General features: G+C 36.9%; 1 protein-coding gene across 1 annotated transcript in view; it reads left to right on the plus strand.

The window, feature by feature from the left end:
* Nucleotides 1-18,498, plus strand: part of TENM3 (teneurin transmembrane protein 3) — a 608,874-nt gene that overhangs the window by 455,162 nt on the left and 135,214 nt on the right. The window contains exon 6 of the mRNA XM_071556284.1: nt 14,246-14,483. Within this exon, the coding sequence (XP_071412385.1) occupies nt 14,246-14,483 (238 nt within the window). The remainder of the gene's footprint in view (nt 1-14,245; nt 14,484-18,498) is intronic.

The raw sequence follows: 18,498 nt of genomic DNA on the forward strand, positions 1-18,498 counted from the left end.
ACAACCAGATTCTCTACCCGAGCACCAATATCTTGCCATAATTCAGCAGCCCAGATGGGTTTATCCCTGCACTGTCAGTTGGTCTGTTCCCATTGCTGTAACCACCGCCACTGAGAATTTGCCACCATCCATGAGTCAGCGCAGAGATAAAGTACTGGCCACTTCTCTTGTTCAGTGATATCTAAAGTCAGCTGAATGGCTTTCACCTCTGCAAACTGACTTGATTCACTTGTTCTTCAGCATTTTCTGTGTCTTGTCATGTAAGACTCAACACAGCAAAAACCTGTAGCATACTATAGCTATTTGGCAGATAAATCATTCTTTGCCTTTATAAGAAGTTCTGTAATAGTTAGAAAAGGTTCTGAATATAGATCACTGAATATGAAAATTGTTGAGATTTTCCAGTTGTCTTTAAAGGAGAGCATATAATACATGTAATGTGCCATAAAGAAGTCTGGACTTACCAAAATCCGTTAAATCTTCACTCAAACTTTACTGAGACCTATAAAATATTTTGGAATCTATGCTTGAAGTTTGTGCTGCTATGGAAAAATATTGCAATGCAAGCATCTTATTTTGTAACAGTTGTAGGAAACTCTAAAATAGCTCTCAGTGCTATTCAGAAATCTGAAAAGTCTTGACAAAGGTACCTACAAAGTCAGATTTTACTTCTAAACATTAAAAAAAGAGCAATTTGATTCAATGGTTATTATTAAATAGTAACAACTAAAAGAGGGAAACTTGGAACTGAAACATACCTATTTAAAAATAAAAGTTCACACATACAGGGCTTTACTCTGTTTTCATTGCCAATTTAGGCTACACAATTAATCAGTGCTTCTGTTATCTTGATAATCTGTCTGCTTGCTGTTGTAAATAACTTACACTTGCTGGTGGAGTTGCTGACAGCTATTTAGGCTTTCAGCTTTCAAAAATGCTTTTAATTGAACATGTTTGCGGCTTCTAAAAGCATTTGTTTCTGAGATAATTTTTGCAGCTAATGTACCTCAAAGTCTTTACTCTTTGTTTGTATTTATTTTCTTTAGATTTGTATTTCCAGTGTGTGAATCTTTTTAATAGACAGATTAATTCACCTGAGATTATAAAGCAACCTGGTAGTTTTCCTGAAAAATGTTACCTTTTTTGTGACATTGGTTTATCTCTGTGGAAGACAGGACATTCTCCTGTAATGCCACATGTAACCTGTGAAAGCTTGCACCTTGGGAAAGGATATGTGCCTAAAATTTTCACACTTACACCTGCATGGAGCCATGAAATCTGGGCTTCAGGGAATTCTTCAGGGAGCCGGTGGGATGGGTTGCATGTTCTTCCCTACCCACAGGTGGTGGAAACTTGACCTGTATCAGAAAAATCTGGTATTCTGAGTATCCCATCCCATTCCTCAGTTTGGTAGTGGTGTGGAGTCACCCCTCAGCAGAACACAAACTGTACCCTTCCTCCAGCTCTCTGAACACACGTTAATCTGTGCACTTGTCATTATAAATTTGGTCTGAGAGCCTGGGGCCTGTACCCACCTCTGCCATATCTGTCCAAGTTTCACCAATAGAACATCTTTCATTTCAAGAGCAGCAAAGAGCTGTTGGGCACATAATTGATTCCTGCAGCCCCCTGCACCTTGGCGGGTGTCATTAACCAGCTTCAGCAGCATGTCTGCCAGACGTACAAAGGCTCTTGCTTGCTTGTGATCACACCATAAGCCAATGACTATGCCAGGAATAAAAAAAAGAGATTTCCTGACATGCTCTGCTGCGATCTTACCATGATAAAATTCTTCCTCCTGAAATGTTTGGTTTTAGCCCCCCATGGTAGTTATAAAAGCATGTTAAATACCAGACTTCTCAGCTTGAGACCATCTGTTTCCCTTGCAATCATGTACCACCCCCACACCCAGGTTCCTTGTCACCAGTGTTGTGGTTTCAGCAGAAGACAAAAATAAAGATATTTTCCTATATGATAGTTTAGCTACAAGATGGACCAGGGAAACATGTTCACATGGAGTGGGTGTGATTGTGCTAGAAATAGAGGGGTGTTTCCCCTCGAGTGGAAGGCAGCAGGCTTCCAGGGACTCTAGTCATTCAGATCTCCTCTGGCTCTATGCCTTGTAAAGTCTTGTCCCCCTTGACTAGGGCATAGCTTGCTTTGTAAATCAGCAGTGTTACATGGTGAGCAAGCTGTCTTTACAAGTGCTCTCCCAGCATACCTAGAAATGCTTTTGACAAATTTGTTACTGGTGAAATGACAGCTGTTAGGTATAAAGGGAGTTGACACACTGTCTGCACAGTAAATAGTTTGAAGCTCGGATTCTGTTTTTGTAGAAGTTAGATTCCTATTAGCTTTCAGATCAATTTTTTAAGAACTAAATAATATGCAGAATTTTTAATTCTGCTAGAAGGACATCAAACTGTAATGAATCATTTTATTTAGCCTTCGCTTACTCCAGAAGCAGGAACATCTCTCCTGCTGCTGCAGTTGCTTGGAATGCAGGAGTATCGTGGATGAATTCTACTTGCATATGTTAATGGTATATGCAGATTTTATCACTTTTCACGGCACAGGGTTGTGATTTACTTTGTGCTTATTTGTGGGTTTTGACAATTATTTCAAAACCTTTATTCTCAAAAAAGGTATTTTAGCGCCGCTCTTTTGGAGTCTTTTTGTGTATACTGTCTAGTTGGCTACGTAAATCAAAGGATGCAGTTGTGAGCTGTGATTTCTCTACCTTTTATCTGTTCTGTCAGTGTCTGTCTGAGAACTACAGCAGTGTTATTAAAAGCCAGAGCTTACTATGACATGAATCAGCCATGTTTTTTTAAGGAGGTTGGTTCAGGCAAGAAGCTGCAGAGTTTAGCTGGAAACTGATGTGAAAGATCATGTGCTGGAAACAGCTTTGTGGCAACAGCACAACTAGGACATAATGAAAATGTGTACAAAGGGCAAAGTCTACAGTCATTTATGAAAATATATATTGAATTTAAATGTAAGAAAAACCGATTTTCTCAATTTTCTGTTTTGTTTGGTTGTTTTTTTTTTTTAAATCATGGAGTTTTCTGCCTTTTTGTTTACTATTGGACATAATTGTTTATTATCATTAATTACAGTACAGTCTGCTTAAGCTGTTCAGCATACTGCTGTCCTTCACAGCATTTGCAAAATAAATAGTGACCACATACAAATGTCTAATTAAATCACTCTCCATGTGCGCTGTTACCTCTGAATTTGCATAAAATGGTTTACTAGATATGGGAGAGTTTTGTTGATAAGTTACATGAACTGAGACAGATTGAAAGGTAGTTTTTGTTTCACATCTTAGCAAATCAAAGCTTAGTTTGATTTGAGGATTAATGAGTTAATGCCTTGATCTTCCTTCTGAAAAGGAAACAGCTGTACTGGAAACGCAGAACATCTTTTAAGAAATCTTTTGCAATGGATTTGTTCTTTTGATTGATACCTAACTAGATTTGATTGTCATTAGAATAGAATAATATTGTACTAAAATCTAGAGTGGTTTTGTGGGTTTTTTTTTCATAAGGAGGAAGAGCAAAATTCTATTGCACATGTAAGCCTAAAAAGCTTATTTAAAGTCATTAGAGAACAATAGTTCCTCAGTTTGCTCTTGTAGAGGCCTCATCCTATTATGCATTTATCTTCCTTGACACTGTAAAGAAAGAAAAGTATTTAAAAGCAGTTTTGGAAGCTTGGTTTCCTATTCTTTTCCTGTTTTTCATAATCCGTGTATTTCTTATACTTGATAACAATTGATTAATTGATATGGAGACAAAATTCCATCTGGTGACCTATTACTGTGCTTGTCTCCTCTTTAAGGCCCAAACTGCAGTCTGGAAGAATTTTTGCCTTAACTCTGCAGACCAGGATTAAACTCCTTCTTTTAAAAATCAAGGCTGTAGAATAAGCATTTCACTTACATGGTTTCCATAGAAGTTTGATTATTATGATTTTTCTCATTAAATTGTATATGCTTTCTCATTTTTCTTAGAATTTTTCTCTCACCTGCTCACTTTTGTGAGGTCTCCTGTGTGTATTATTCATTCAGCCTCTTTTCTGTGCAATTCTACTATTTTTCCCCCCATGGTTTTCTTTTCATGTCACTTACCCCTATTCCTTTTTCATTTCCTCCAAAGCAAGACATCTTATCTGAGTTATTTCAAATCTGATTAAACAAACTCACCTATTTGTGCTTAGAAGTTTTATCTTGTGATTTCCCATTCCTAGCTTATCTTTCACAGGTTTTATTAATGTGACCTTGTGTTCCCAGACAAGGTTGAGCATGCAGAAGTTGGTCAAGTATTTAATTGTTTATAATGAACTAATTTGGGGGGGCCTTTCAAACTGATTTTAGATTTGTGAATTTGCAAAATGTCCAAGGGACGCCATTAACCTTTGCAAGTCCATGACAACAACATTCAGTTGACTTATTTAGTGCAGAATTTTTCCCCTGGCTCTTGGAATTGAGGAATTCAGTGGTTTGCTCCTTCTTTGTGAATGTCAGCCATATGCCAGTAAAAGTCAGGTTTAGTAGTAAAAGAGCATTTTGATGCTATTTTATGTATTGGGCAGAAAGGCAGGTTTTTGCAGCACTGGCTGTGTCAGCTGTAGGCATTACATAATCATGACTTGAGTGTATTTTTTCATGTTAAAGGTTTTGAAAGTTTATATTTTCTTAACCTATTCAGCAATAACTGTGCTTCTCAAATAAGCAGCTTTAGCAAATTGTTTTTCTTGGAAGTGTTAAGAAACAAAATCAGAAGACAGAGAAAAACATACACGTAGCTCACTTTGGAGTAATGATTTTGGATAGGAACCAAAAGTATCTGACACTTGAAAATGCTGGGAAATGTATTAAGAAGTTGTTCATCAGACTATGTAATGTGTACTGCACTCCAGTTAAACAAGTGGTATGAGATGAGCACATATATTAACACACTGTCATTCTGACTGAATTGGGATTGTAGAACTTAGTCATCTTACAGCTGAAGTATGGTTCTTCTTTTTCACAACATTTATTTATAAATCACCGTTTTTGCAATCAAAATTAAGTGGCTGGCAGTATTCCCTATGAACAGAAGGTGCTGGATGGGCAAAGCAGGAAATGGCATACTCTGCATCATTTTACCTGTGTTTTACAGGCAGGTTTTGGCTATATACTCAAAGATTTTTCAGATTAATTCCAGTTTCCTGTCTGCAGTTTGGAAAGCTGAATTTTTTCTCTGTGTAAAAACTCTTTCAGCCAAACTTCTCCATTTTTGCTTCATGTTTTGTTTTCTTTCAATGAAAACCTAAGTTCTCTGTTTAAAGAGCTAGACTTCTATTTGTGAACTGAAAACGTATTTCTCCACTGATTTCCATGAGCTAATAGCAAAAATAGATTGTTTGAAGCTAGGAGTAATTGTATAACTTTCTCACTTCTGACTCTAAATAAGGACAAAGGATGGTTTCGTTTATGAAGATGCAGAAAAGTCTATTCTGAATAGAAGCAGCTGTGACCTTAAGTGAAGCCTGTGGTCTTGGTGATCCACAGCCTCAGGGAGTATTGCTCTGGGAGACTCCTGTCCCTCGGTGGGACAGGAGGCCACAGTCCTGCAAAACATCAGAATCCCACTGCAGAGAAGCCAGGCCAGGAGCACACAGCTGAAGGCTGCATTATTATATTTTGAATCTCTGCATAATGTAAGCTGAGTGTCATTTTTGTGTCTCAAGTGAGCAAGCTTTGTCATTTCTCACAGTGTGATAGCAACTTTTCCCAGTTTGATCTCCAGGTAAATTGTTGGAAGTAAGTCAGTGACATTTTACCAATGAAGGAATTTGTTTGGGTTTGCAGACCTCAGGTGCTAAAAAGAGAATATAAATAATGTCTATTAGTATCCCTGCTATCTACTGTGTGGGTTAGACTTAGGTGGAAGGATATGGCATTTGTGTAATACAACAACAAGATGGTAAGTGTGCTATTGCTTCTCATTCTTTCTGTGTGCATAGTTGCCATCATGTGTTTTATGTTATCTTTTTATTTCTTTTTCTTGTAAAGCAAAATCATAAGTATTTACCCCAGCAGGTTAAATTTCAATTTACTTTAGCAGTGGTTCTGTATTTTTCTTTTTTCACCTTTCTTCTTAAATCCCTCTGGGGATAAAGAGGCCACTATTAGGAAGGTTGTTTGCTGAACTAGTTCCACTATTGCTCTTTTCACTGAAGCTGAAATACTTATCTCAGTTTCAGCTTTCATAAGGTGATTAAGCTTCCACAACCTAGTTGGAAAAGTTCAGCTTACTTGGTTATTTAAAATGTCTGCCTTATGAATGGCAGCATCAGCATTGGTTTTCTTTGATCCAGGTGAATCTGTTCCTTCAACCTGTCCTCTTTCACCCCATAAGCTCTTGTAACTCCCTGCATTAGCTGGGCCCTTACATAGTACTGGACAAGAAGACCTTATCACTGTATGGTATTTAAATTAAACAGATTTTGTCTGCCGTAATGTATTTGCCTGCTATACATATGTATTGAAGGGGTTAATGGACTGGTTGCAGGCTGGAGGTGTTTATGTTGGAATACTTTGACAATCGATTCCAGCTAATGGAAAAAATGCTTTTAAAGTGAGCTGGTTCAGTTCCCACAGTGAACAACAGAGAGTGGAAACAACATTTAATAAACCTTTCAGAAGTAAATCCTGTAATTTTTACTTTCACAACCATCTGTGGAAGAAATGTCGGCTTTCTTCTCAATGGGCAGTATTTCTTCCTGCAGGGTATTTGCCTTACTCTGTTAGGTATCAAGAGAAAGCTCTTTATGTCTTTGGACAAATAAAATTTGAAAAATATATTCTGTTCATGTGTCCTGTAAGACTTAAGTTTAATTGACTTAGACAGGTTGACCAAAAAAAGGCAACCCTAAGATTCCTTCTCAGCTGCCCCTAACTACCTGGTTCCTAGTGAAGTGAAGAAATTTTAGCTATATGCATCTTGTTTTACCAAGATGCATATAGCTAAGTAATATTTCTGTTGTACTTGGATCATAGAGGAATGTTGCATCTTCTGATCTACCTGTGTGCTACCTTCATTTTAAAAATCAGAGCACTTAGAAGATTTGTCAAACATAATTTGTGAAAATAATATATTACTGGGGGTTTTTTTGGTTTTTTAGAGGTTTTTTACTGTAGAGTTCTCGTGCAGAGTTGGAGCTTGCAATAATATTTTTGTTTTGCTAATTAAGATGACTGTATACAGATTCAAATTAAGGAAAAGGATTTTTTTTCTATTGATAAACCTTGCTGAAAATATGAGATTTATTTTCCATTAGAGAATTGGCATGATTTTAAATGCAAGGCATATTTGTTGTGAACCATGAACAGTCTTTATGAAACCTGAAGAAGATTTGTGAAAACAGCCTGTAATAAAAATCACACATGCTTCATAAAACACTACTTGATAGATATCACTTGCACCATTAAGAACTAAACGACAAAGGATGTAATTTCAGTTCTGGCATGCAATATTAATCGAAAGGCTTTAAAGCATCTTGCTGATAGGAACTATGACAACATGACATTGAAGAATTACAAACTAGAGACATCTATCTTAATCAGATTTTCGAAGTAAATGCCATAAAATAGAACGCTATGTTATCTATCTTCACAGGGTCACATATCATATAGGGTATAGCTTTTGAGCTTGTTTATTCTAAAAATATCAGGGACAAAAAACTCTGCCTTTCAAGTAAGTTTGAAGTTCAGTTCGTATACTTATACCAAGTTTTCATGAATAGATTAGTAACTGGTGGTTTCTGTTTCTACAGTAAGATTTCTAAAACATTATGGAGAACGGAATTATAAAACAGAGCTGAGAATGTTCAGGTAGTATCAGTATGAAGTTGTTGAAGGGAAATACTTAATGGATGCAAAATAGAAAAACAAAGTTACAAGTGTACCTTTAACTGGAAATATAACACTCCTGTAGACAGCACAACTGAAAGACACTGGTAAATGTATTTTTAATTCAGTTCCTAAAGCTTGCAATTTTTGTGCATGACTTATTTTTTGTCTTGTGTATATTTAACTGGTAAAGAACAGCATCCTTATAGGGTATGGGAAATTATTAATATGTACTTTGTGGTTTAAAATACCAATTAGGGGCTATCCTAATATGCCCTTCCTGGAGCTTCAGGTACTTCTCTCCTCTCATCATCTAGTCTTAGTCAGACAACTTTCCACATGTGAACCATGAGATCAGTTTGTGTTTCTCCACAATCCAATAAGTCTTTCTTCCCTTTCTGAGCAGAAGTCTTTATTTCTCTTTAAAAAATAAAGTAATGTTAATATTTAAAGGAAAATGTGTAGTCTGAATAACAAAATTCAGGTTTTCTTTATTATTTCTCCAAAACATAGGATCATAAGCAAGGCAATGCAATCTTTCGGGACATATCCTGCATTAAATTCTTCACTGGTAGTTTCTCACTCCTTGGTAGCTTGACAGGTTGTCAGACCCTACAGGCAGTGTACTGATGAGGAGACAAACATTGGCCTACTTTGATCAAGCTACTTGTTTGACTTTTCCCCATTTTGCATTATAATAGTATACACACATACAAGATGCATATCTTGATCAAAGTGTCCTTGTCACTTCTCCTCCTTCTTGTCAACATGTATCTAGCACAGCAGTGGCTGCAGGTTGATTCTGTTTCCATCTGTATGTCCATTACCTGTAAACCAATCACAAAAGGATGGTGCAAGCTGACAAGTCATAGTGCTGTGGTGATTGGCAGTGTGTCACCTCATTCCCTGAGTTGAGTGTGTGGTTCAGATCCTTAAAGCAGTTTGCAGAGCAAAGCCAATTTGGACATGGATAAGATTAAGCAAATATTTGGGATTAACCACAAAATGAGCACATACAGCAAGTTATCTTGGATTGCCACTATAGCTTGTAGTAAATGATCAGAAGGGAAACTTTGAGTCTTGCATACCTTGGAAGAAAAAACTGAAATGAAGCAGTGGTTCATTCAAAAGACAATTCTACCTACTTATAAGCAAATACTTCAGGATATGATTTTTTTCCTAAACCCATAACCTTTGTGTTTTCATTAATTAAAGACAGCTTCTCATGAAAGCTGTTCCCAGCCCAGAGACTTGTGGAGTGATTGGTTTTTCTTGCACAGGGAAGCAGTGGAGCCTTGGCCATAGCAGTCCAACTAGGTTGTCTTACCACTCGGTAAGCAGACACTTAATGAAAGAGCCCCTTTGGGAACTCTGGGAATAGTTACACTCACTCCTTTCAAATTGCAGGGATTTCTGAGGTCAATTCCACTCCTACCTACAGTACTTTTGGAGATACGACCATGTGTCAATAAGGCAAAATTTCAAGTCAATCAGAGTGTTTTATTGAGGAAATCAAACCAGTTCTTATGGAAATTACTTTTGACTGCAAGCAATCAAGTGCTAGCAGACCAGGGACAAGTGACCTGGAAACAAAAGGTTATTTTTTTTTTGCTACCAGTTTTTTTAAACATTCAATCTACTCCAGATGCTTACTTCTGGTATATATTACGGATATTTTCTTTACCATGGCAGAGACTCTTCTAAAGAGAGGAAAGAAGAGCAGCCTGTCTAGAAAGAGTTAAGAATCTCACAGACATAGATACTGAGTTACATTTTGTTCACATTTGAAGTGTTTATATCATAGTGGAAGACTTCACTTTTGTGTTTGTCATGGAAACTCCAAAGTTCACATTAATTACACACTACTGAAAAGCCTAATCCTTATCAAATGGAAATCACCTCTTTTTCCTAGATGAGTAGCTAGCTGACAGGTCTCAGTGAGCTATCTGTTATAGAAAGTCTATTACACAAAATATAAAACAAATTCCTGTTTTCAATAGATACTTGGACTGCTTTTCTCCTTCTGAATTAACCTCTTTCCTCCACATGACCATAGTTATTGTAAATGTCTCTCCTTTTTACTTTCACATATGCATTTTTTCTGTATTCTTTCATACGCTGTTCAAATTCTGTAACAATTAAATTATAAAATTAATTAAATGTAAATTACTTTTTGAAAAGTAAAAGAGAAAAGCATTTTCTTGAAAGCTACAGAGTTGCATATAATTTACCTCTGCAACTGAAATGGCTGCATTGCTTCAGTGTGGTTCCCTGGGGTAAATAACAACTTAAATATGTTTTGAAAAAGTCATGTAACTCTAGTAAGACAGCTTTCTACCTGATTTCTTGTGAGTTTCCTGAGTTATGTACATATGTTCACATGCATAATTGTCTGATGCTGACTTATGCAGCAAATGCCTCAAAAATGGGGGCTATGTTTGTTGTACCTGAAGAACTTGAACACACAGGCTGGTTGCTGGGCCAATTTAACTTGCTTCGTGCTGCAGAAATCTTCTCTTTAAGATGAATGGGATTACTCTGCAGTCATTAAGATCTAGATCGAACAAGAACGTTTTAATTAAAAGAACCATTTTTAGGCCTAAGCCCACCTGTACCCATACCTGCTTATTTTTAGTGTAAATTAGACATTCCCATTTAGATTAAATCAATTACAATAGCATTTAAAATCCAATTTAAAGCAAAGCAACTGTACCTTTCTGTAGTAGTTTTTAAGAATTTCAACACCAATGCACTTTATCAGATTTGAATTCTCTTTCCTAAAATAAGTGGCTTTTTGTGAGGGCTCTGGCCAAGTCCCAGGGCTGCTGACCTTTGCGCTATCCAAGGGAAGAACTGTTTCCCTGTCAGATTCCCTTTTCCCAACAACCGGGTTGATAGAGAGGAAGGAGGAGTTACAAGGTCTTGAGGAGGACATCACAGGAGTAGTGACCAGTGCCGCAGAGCTCATGAAGTATCTGTCGGTGTCATGAAACTCCTACTGTCCTTTTCAACTCCTTACGTATAAAGCAAAAACCCAGTACTTTTCTGGTTGTGATGCTGGTTTCTCAGGAGAGTTGTGTGAATTACTTATCATACATGACTCCATTTCGCTGCATGTGTGGTGAGAATAGTTTGTGTCACAGAGATATTGAGAGACTGTTACTCCATAAAACCAATAGCTTTGTGTGAAAGTTGCATTAATACTGAAAGCTGTTCATTAGCTATTAACTCCTTAAAAGAGAAGTGAAAAAAAGAATCTGGCTGCACTTAAGAACAGCATTCAGACTATTGTGATGATTATCTCTTCCTCATATATCAGTGGTGTAACATTGAAGTTTCTGTTAGAAATTGCATGGCAATCAGAAAAAATGTGGAGTGGGGTAATCTGGCAGGTTGAAGAAAAGCAGTTCTCAGTGATCTCACATTCAGAATGACGGTATAGGACTGAGGAAATGTAGAGAAATACCGATTTTAGCTCTATTGATTTATGGAAAATCTAACTTTGTTAACCACAATTCTACCCGTAGCTCTTGCACAATTAGAAAATAAATAAATCATTCCAGATTATTCAGGTTTTTTTCACCTTTTGGAAGTTGTAGATTCCCTGCCAGTTCAAGTCACCCTCAGACACTGGAAAATATCACCTGGCAGCATCCTATGGGTAGAGACAGTGGGCTTTGAGGACATATGATCTTTGCCAAATTACACTTACTATGTCTTCTAGCTCCCTTCTAGCCTCTCTTAACTTATTTTATATGTTCTTCTGTATCTTCCATGTCACTAATGTTATGGCAGAAGGGCCTTGTAGGTTCATAGTAAATTTCTGTGCAAATAATCTAAGTCCCAAATAGTGGCCTGAGTAACTGACGTATGTCTGAGTAGTACAGTTTCACATTTCCAGCATATTATCAGTGTACTTACTAGATCTGTGTGTTTACCCAGGCAGGGCATAAATATCCTTCACAGAAGGATGTCTATTTTCCTTACTAGCAGCAGAGTGTGTGGGAAGGTCTGCCGTCTGCCTGAGACAAGGCTGCAGGCATGGCATAGTCCCCTTACTCACAACCTCATTTGTGCAAGAGAACAACAGTAACTAATCCTCTGCTTGGTCCTTACCAGAGCATAGTGCAAGATTTTTAATACTAAAAATTATAGACTAAAAAATTGATTTTCAGCTGAGATTTTAAATGAGAAGTTAAGAGGAAAGATGTCAGAGTCACATTTCAGGCAGCAGGAGCTGCAGAAGAGAAGGATTTTGCACTGATCTTAGCAAGACCCTTCAACCAGGCTGGGCACATAGGAGAGTCTAAAAGGGGAATAACAAGGATAAGTCAGATCCTGAGATCAATTTTGATTATTTTTTCTGATTAAAAGTAAATTAATGTAAATTTTTTAATTCCATTTGTAGTTTTTCTGTTGTTTGATTAATAATTTTATATATATTTACATAGACGTGTAAATATTTGCATAGACACGTGCACTTATCTATGTTTTTATACACACATGAATCTATAAATTATAAAATATAAGGGCACTTTTCATTCTGCACATGCTGATAAATAGCTTGTAATCTAAATCAGGTAAACTTTTAACTAGACGTGGGGAAAATTCTTTGCTAGTGTTCATCTGTTAACTTTCCTTCATCTGTCTTGTTGAAATGTGGCTTAAAGCCCTTGGCAGTGATTGTAGTCACATGCAATGACACCTTTTTGTGTGGTGTTGGTGAAGATAAAGCTGATCAGTTGTGTCCTACCTAGATGGTAATTTTTCATTAATATATTAGGGATTTGGTGTTGAAAATGTTAATGGCAGTGTAAATGCTGTCATTCTTTTTATAAGAGATCAAACATTGCTGTTGTTTATTACAAAAGCCATGTTGACCACACAAGATCACTGGAAAGGAGAATGGCACTCTCAAAAACTAAATTCTTTCAAAGACTCTTTTTGTCTGTTTAAGTTTAGCATGTCAATTCCTTAACATTCTGAAATTATCTGATGTTCACAACCTGGGCAATTACTCACCATTAAGTTTATTTTATAGTAGTCACCTGTAAATTATTGGAAACATCTGTTTCAACAGAAATACTTTTCCTGTGTTCTCTGTACCAAGGTATTATTATTCAGTTTGTAACAATTTGCATTTATAACCAGTTCCAGACAGGGAATTGCTTACGAAAATCAAGCAACTAATTTAAAGACTACCTGAAAACATCTGCACTGTGAACTAAGTGCAGGCCCTGTATCTTCTGCTTTGCTTAACATTTGCATTTATATTTTTAAGTATGTTCTGCTACATTAGTTTAGGAAATAGCTTGCAATTTGAATTACATATTGTTAAGTGTTACATGCTTAAGTGCCATCAGTCATTGCTAAATCTCGATAAATTCAGTGTCTCGAGGTTTTCAATTTTGTGTGCATTTTGTTATTTGTCAAAGTTTGTCTTCTGTTTATGACTTACTTGCCACTGATTTTATAGAACAGATTGTTAAAACCTGACATTGATGGAGGTATTCGATTGCAGGTTTTGATGTTCTGAGATTTTGGGTTTAAGCTTTATGGGCATTGTGTGCTTTGGTTAAGTCAAAAAAATATTTCCTTTTGTTCTGATGGCCTCACTCTCTTATCACCTGTGACTTCCTCCAAACTGTAGTTATATTGCATAGTGTGAAATTGAAAAATCTGTTCTGTGTGTGTTCTAATGGATGTGACGGTCATTAAGTATATGAGTCTTCTGACGTTGTAATCAGATGTGAATCAGTCTGTTAAATATCCATGAAGCAACATCTGCTTCACAGAGTGACCTTCTGCTAAAGAATATTTAGCATCTATTAGCAGATCATAGTGCAGCTCTATCTTATTTGAAATGCACTAAACTAGAGTAGTCGACTGCTGTTTAGCAACTAGCTTGTAATAATTTATTGCAGTTAAATAAAGCTTAAAAAACTCCATTAAATAATTATAAGGATTATATGCATCTTGAAAACCTTTGTGTTCTACTGAAATTGCCCATTTAATTTCAGGGTTGGTTTGTTAAAAAAAGCTGAAGTCTAAAGGCACATTAGGGGATCTGTCAGATGCTATTTTCTGTAGGTGTTAATAAAACCAGATTAAAAAAAAAAACCTGAAACAAATTAAAACCAAAAGCAATTTTACCATCTGTTGTATATTAATTAGAACTTGGTGTATCAAGGGTAAACTTGCTCTTGGAGAATGTCACTGAATATCAGCTAATAGAATAATATGCAAATATATTAGATGATAGGATTATATTGAATTTCTATTTTGCTTTGGTTGTAGCAAATTCTGAGATGTTCTATAATGAACTTTAATTTTTTTTCTTCATAGAACAACCTCCAAATAACCAAGGCCAGTCAACCCTGCAGCCTTTGCCGCCTTCTCACAAGCAACATTCAGCACAGCATCACCCATCCATCACCTCACTTAACAGAAACTCACTGACAAATAGGAGGAATCAGAGTCCGGCCCCGCCGGCTGCTTTGCCCGCCGAGCTGCAAACCACACCTGAGTCAGTCCAGCTGCAGGACAGCTGGGTCCTTGGCAGTAATGCACCACTGGAAAGCAGGTAATTACTGAGGTACTACTACACACTGTGGCACTTCTAAAGAAAACATTGAAATTAATGAAAGTTGACCAGCAGCTAATACTTCCCTTTAATTCAGCAAACAAAACTGAAAACTTTTCAGTACTAAAAAATCTGTCCTCTCTGACTCAGTGACTTTCTTCTGCCTTACAATGCCTATTGCAGAGTAATTGGACTCAGAGAGTATACTAATTTTTCCAGACAAGCATTTTCCTTCCTGTTCATAATCTGTGGCTTTTGACTGTTGAAAGAAATCTCTTGCCTTGCTTGCCAGATATTTTATGTGTCCAATATATACTGTCATAGAGATCAAATGTCGAGGAACTTTCAGTAATACTTTTTAATTCCTATACTTGGTACCTTTACAGAAATACTTATGTGAGGTGTGATGTTTTTTAAAGGTACTTAGGATTCGGTAAGACAAAAGAACCTACTTCTGGTATAATGATAAATTTGTCCTCATCTTGATAACTAGCTCTAGGAAAGAAACAGCTAATACGAAGGGTGACACTAACTTCTTCAGATGCAGAATGATGTATGATGCGGAATCATCTATAAAAAACTGATAGGACTGACTGGCACAGAGCTGAATTTACCTACAGTGATTAATTAGTACTCAAGTAACACTCAATCAGCACTAATTTTTTATTAGCGAAAGTCGTAATGTTCCAATTTAATCATCAAACTGAGCATTTATTACTATATTGAAGTTGACATTAATTCTTGAAAATGTTTATGGAATCCGCTCTATTCATTCTTTGAATCCCTTTAAATTATGTTTTATAGCAAAGTAAAGGTGGTTTTGTCTTATTTAAAGCATACACAACCTTAAGATTCTCTTTTAGATTGTTTTTGTCCCCACAGGTGTTTCATAGAATCATAGAATCGATTGGGTTGGAAAAGACCTCCAAGATCATCGAGTCCAACCCTTGGTCCAACTCCAGTCCATTTACTAGATCATGGCACCCAGAGCCACGTCCAATCTGTGTTTAAAAATCTCTAGGGATGGTGAATCCACCACCTCTCTGGGCAGCCCATTCCAATGCCTGATTACTCTCTGTGGAAAGAATTTTTTTCTGATATCCAAATTAAATTTCCCCTGGCAGAGCTTAATCCCGTGCCCCCTTGTCCTATTGCTGAGTGCCTGGGAGAAGAGACCAGCCCCCACCTGGCTATAACTTCCCTTCAGGTAGTTCTAGACAGTGATGAGGTCACCTCTAAGCCTCCTCTTCTCCAGGCTAAACAACCCCAGCTCCCTCAGCCTCTCCCCATAGGACTTGTGCTCCAGTCCCTTCACCAGCCTTGTTGCTCTTCTCTGGACCCGCTCCAGCACCTCAATATCCTTTCTGAACTGAGGGGCCCAGAACTGAACACAGTACTCAAGGTGTGGCCTCCCCAACGCAGAGTACAGGGGAAGGATCACTTCCCTGGTCCTGCTGGTCACACTATTTTTGATACAGGACAGGATCCCATTGGCCTTCTTGGCCACCTGGGCACACTGTTGACTCATGTTGAGCTTCCTGTCAATTAGTACTCCAAGGTCCCTTTCTGTCTGGCTGCTCTCCAGCCACTCTGTGCCCAGCCTGTAGCGCTGCAGGGGGTTGTTTGAGAATGTCTGTTCCTTTTCTTAGTTTCCTTGGGCCCTCCACTATTGCACAGACGCTGTGGAATAGCATTCCACTGAAGAGATTTCATCACCATACTCAAAAAATTTAGTACATTAAGAAAGCATTTTCTTATAGAACAAGTAAGGTTGTAGTGGGAAAAAGATGTTTGATGTTTTCTTGATGCTAGTTAATCTTAGGTAGACTGGTAAGGTCTTTGATGTTTGCTTCAATTGCCATATGGTTTTATTATGTTTATAAAGATGTAGAACTTGAATGAGAATGCCACTACCAACCTGGAGTAAATATTTTTTAAGGAGTAAAGTCTTTTCATCTTTTAAATGTTCCTGATGAAAAGCTAGGCATATTTGGGTGTTAAAGATTTTAACACTTGTGTATGAGCTGAGATGTAAAAGTTTCATATGACAATGGACAGAACCCTACTAATTTTTCTAATTATCTAATTAGTTTTTCTAATAATCTCAGTTGGAACTAGAGGCAAAGAACTCATCGTATTTGTCATTGGCTTTTCCCTTCTTGGTTAAGGATCCTTACTGAGTGTGATTTTTAGGCTCATTTTCAATTATATTAATGACTCTGTGAAAGGTCTCTTCCTTCATCCTTTTCTTAGCCTTCAAGAAAGTTTATTTCCTCTTTGGAAATATTTTTGCTTATGCTCATAGTCAGCTCTTTTTTTTTATCTGACCTGTATGATGGCCCTTTAGAGGTACAGAATGTGAATGTCAGTGTCTATACACAGCTATCTTTGTAGCTCTGTGGGCTCATACTGGTGATGAGTGGTGTAGAAATGACATACAGCTCACTGTCGTGTATTGCTGGGTAGTGAATTGGCTGTCTTTGTGTGTGTGCCTGTAGGTGAGAGGGATATATTTGCCAAGCCTGAAGAAGGTTTTAGTCCCTATCATTCTGCAGTAGTAACGGAAGTGACTTTGAAATATATATTTCATAATACTGGATTCAGTTGTGTATTTAATAGAATATACTCCAATTTGGCTCTGTGTAAAGCAGTGTTAACAAGAGTTAATAGTTTTGTGTAAAGCATTGCTGTTACTGGCTAAATAGATGAACTGTGAGGTAACAGATCAATGATGTCCAACAGAAATTGCAATTTATATTTTATTAAATATGAAAAGACTCTTTGCTTAAAATTTTATGAGGGCCTAAAACTGTAACTTCAATTATGTGAGTGCTTCTTTCATCTTTGATGCCATCTGTAAATGACAGTGAGGTTACTGAGCAGTGGCAGAAATTACCTTCCCTCTATTTGGGCTCAGTAACATCTGCATTAAAACAAAAGCAAGACAGTAAAAAAAATACTTCCTGCAGATTTCCTGCAGACTGCAGGACCTATTCATTGGACATTTAGTGATCTTTACTATTTGACTGTTCCCCAGCCTGCTGTGAGATTCAGCTGTAGAAGCAATATATCTCCTATAGAAGCCAGCACTAGAGAGCAATACGAACTTTTGAAGAAACCACAAAACTTTCCGTTTTTTTCTTTGAACTACTGGTTGGGCAGCCAAAACCACATGCAAATATATGACTGCATGTCAGGTGTGTCATATGATACATTACGATTTAGTAATTAAATATTAGTAGGTTTTTTATTATTATTGATCTTTAAGTTTTTATTCACCTACTTGTTTTAGTAGTGATTTCTTGATCATTATTTGGATGTGCAGAAGTTTTCTAATGTGCAGTCAATTATGAATGTTAGAGGTGCACAGAGGAAAACTGTGTTAGAATTCTTAAATGTGTAGATCAAAATAAACTGGCAACATCTCTTAGTGCCTTTCTTGGGTGATATCTCATTAATTTTAGACATTGAATGTCTAATATCAATTTGTTGGCAAGGAAAAGTGACATACTCCAGTCAAGGAATAAATCTCTGAGTGAATAAAAGAAGAGCTTTGCTTTTCCTTGCTTGATTTGCTGTATAAAATACCTGCATTTTTGAAAGATGGCTGCATTTTGTATGATGGACTGTGAAATTTTGTAGAAACTAGCCAAGAAACTAACATGTTTTTCATAGTTTATACTGGTACTGCTTAGTCTTCTCTTAACACTTAGACTTAAAAGTAGAGTGAGTGGGAACATTACTGTATTCAGTTGCTTATCTACCAATTTTACCAAGAAGAAAGAAGATATTGGTTGAAGAAATACTGGAAAATATTTTAGCATTTTGAGGGATTTAATTTAAGTACTAGAATACCTCAGAAATGGTATAGACAAAACAATTCCTGGAATGTGTTACTTCAAAACTGTTCTTCAAGTTTGATTCAAACTTCATTTTACAATGTGAAGATTTTAGTAACTCCCTAAAGTGTGATGAACATACCCATATGTCTTTATTGGGGTGGATTGCCAATGAA

The sequence above is a fragment of the Pithys albifrons genome, chromosome 5 (genome assembly GCF_047495875.1).
Source record: "Pithys albifrons albifrons isolate INPA30051 chromosome 5, PitAlb_v1, whole genome shotgun sequence".
Classification (NCBI taxonomy): domain Eukaryota; kingdom Metazoa; phylum Chordata; class Aves; order Passeriformes; family Thamnophilidae; genus Pithys; species Pithys albifrons.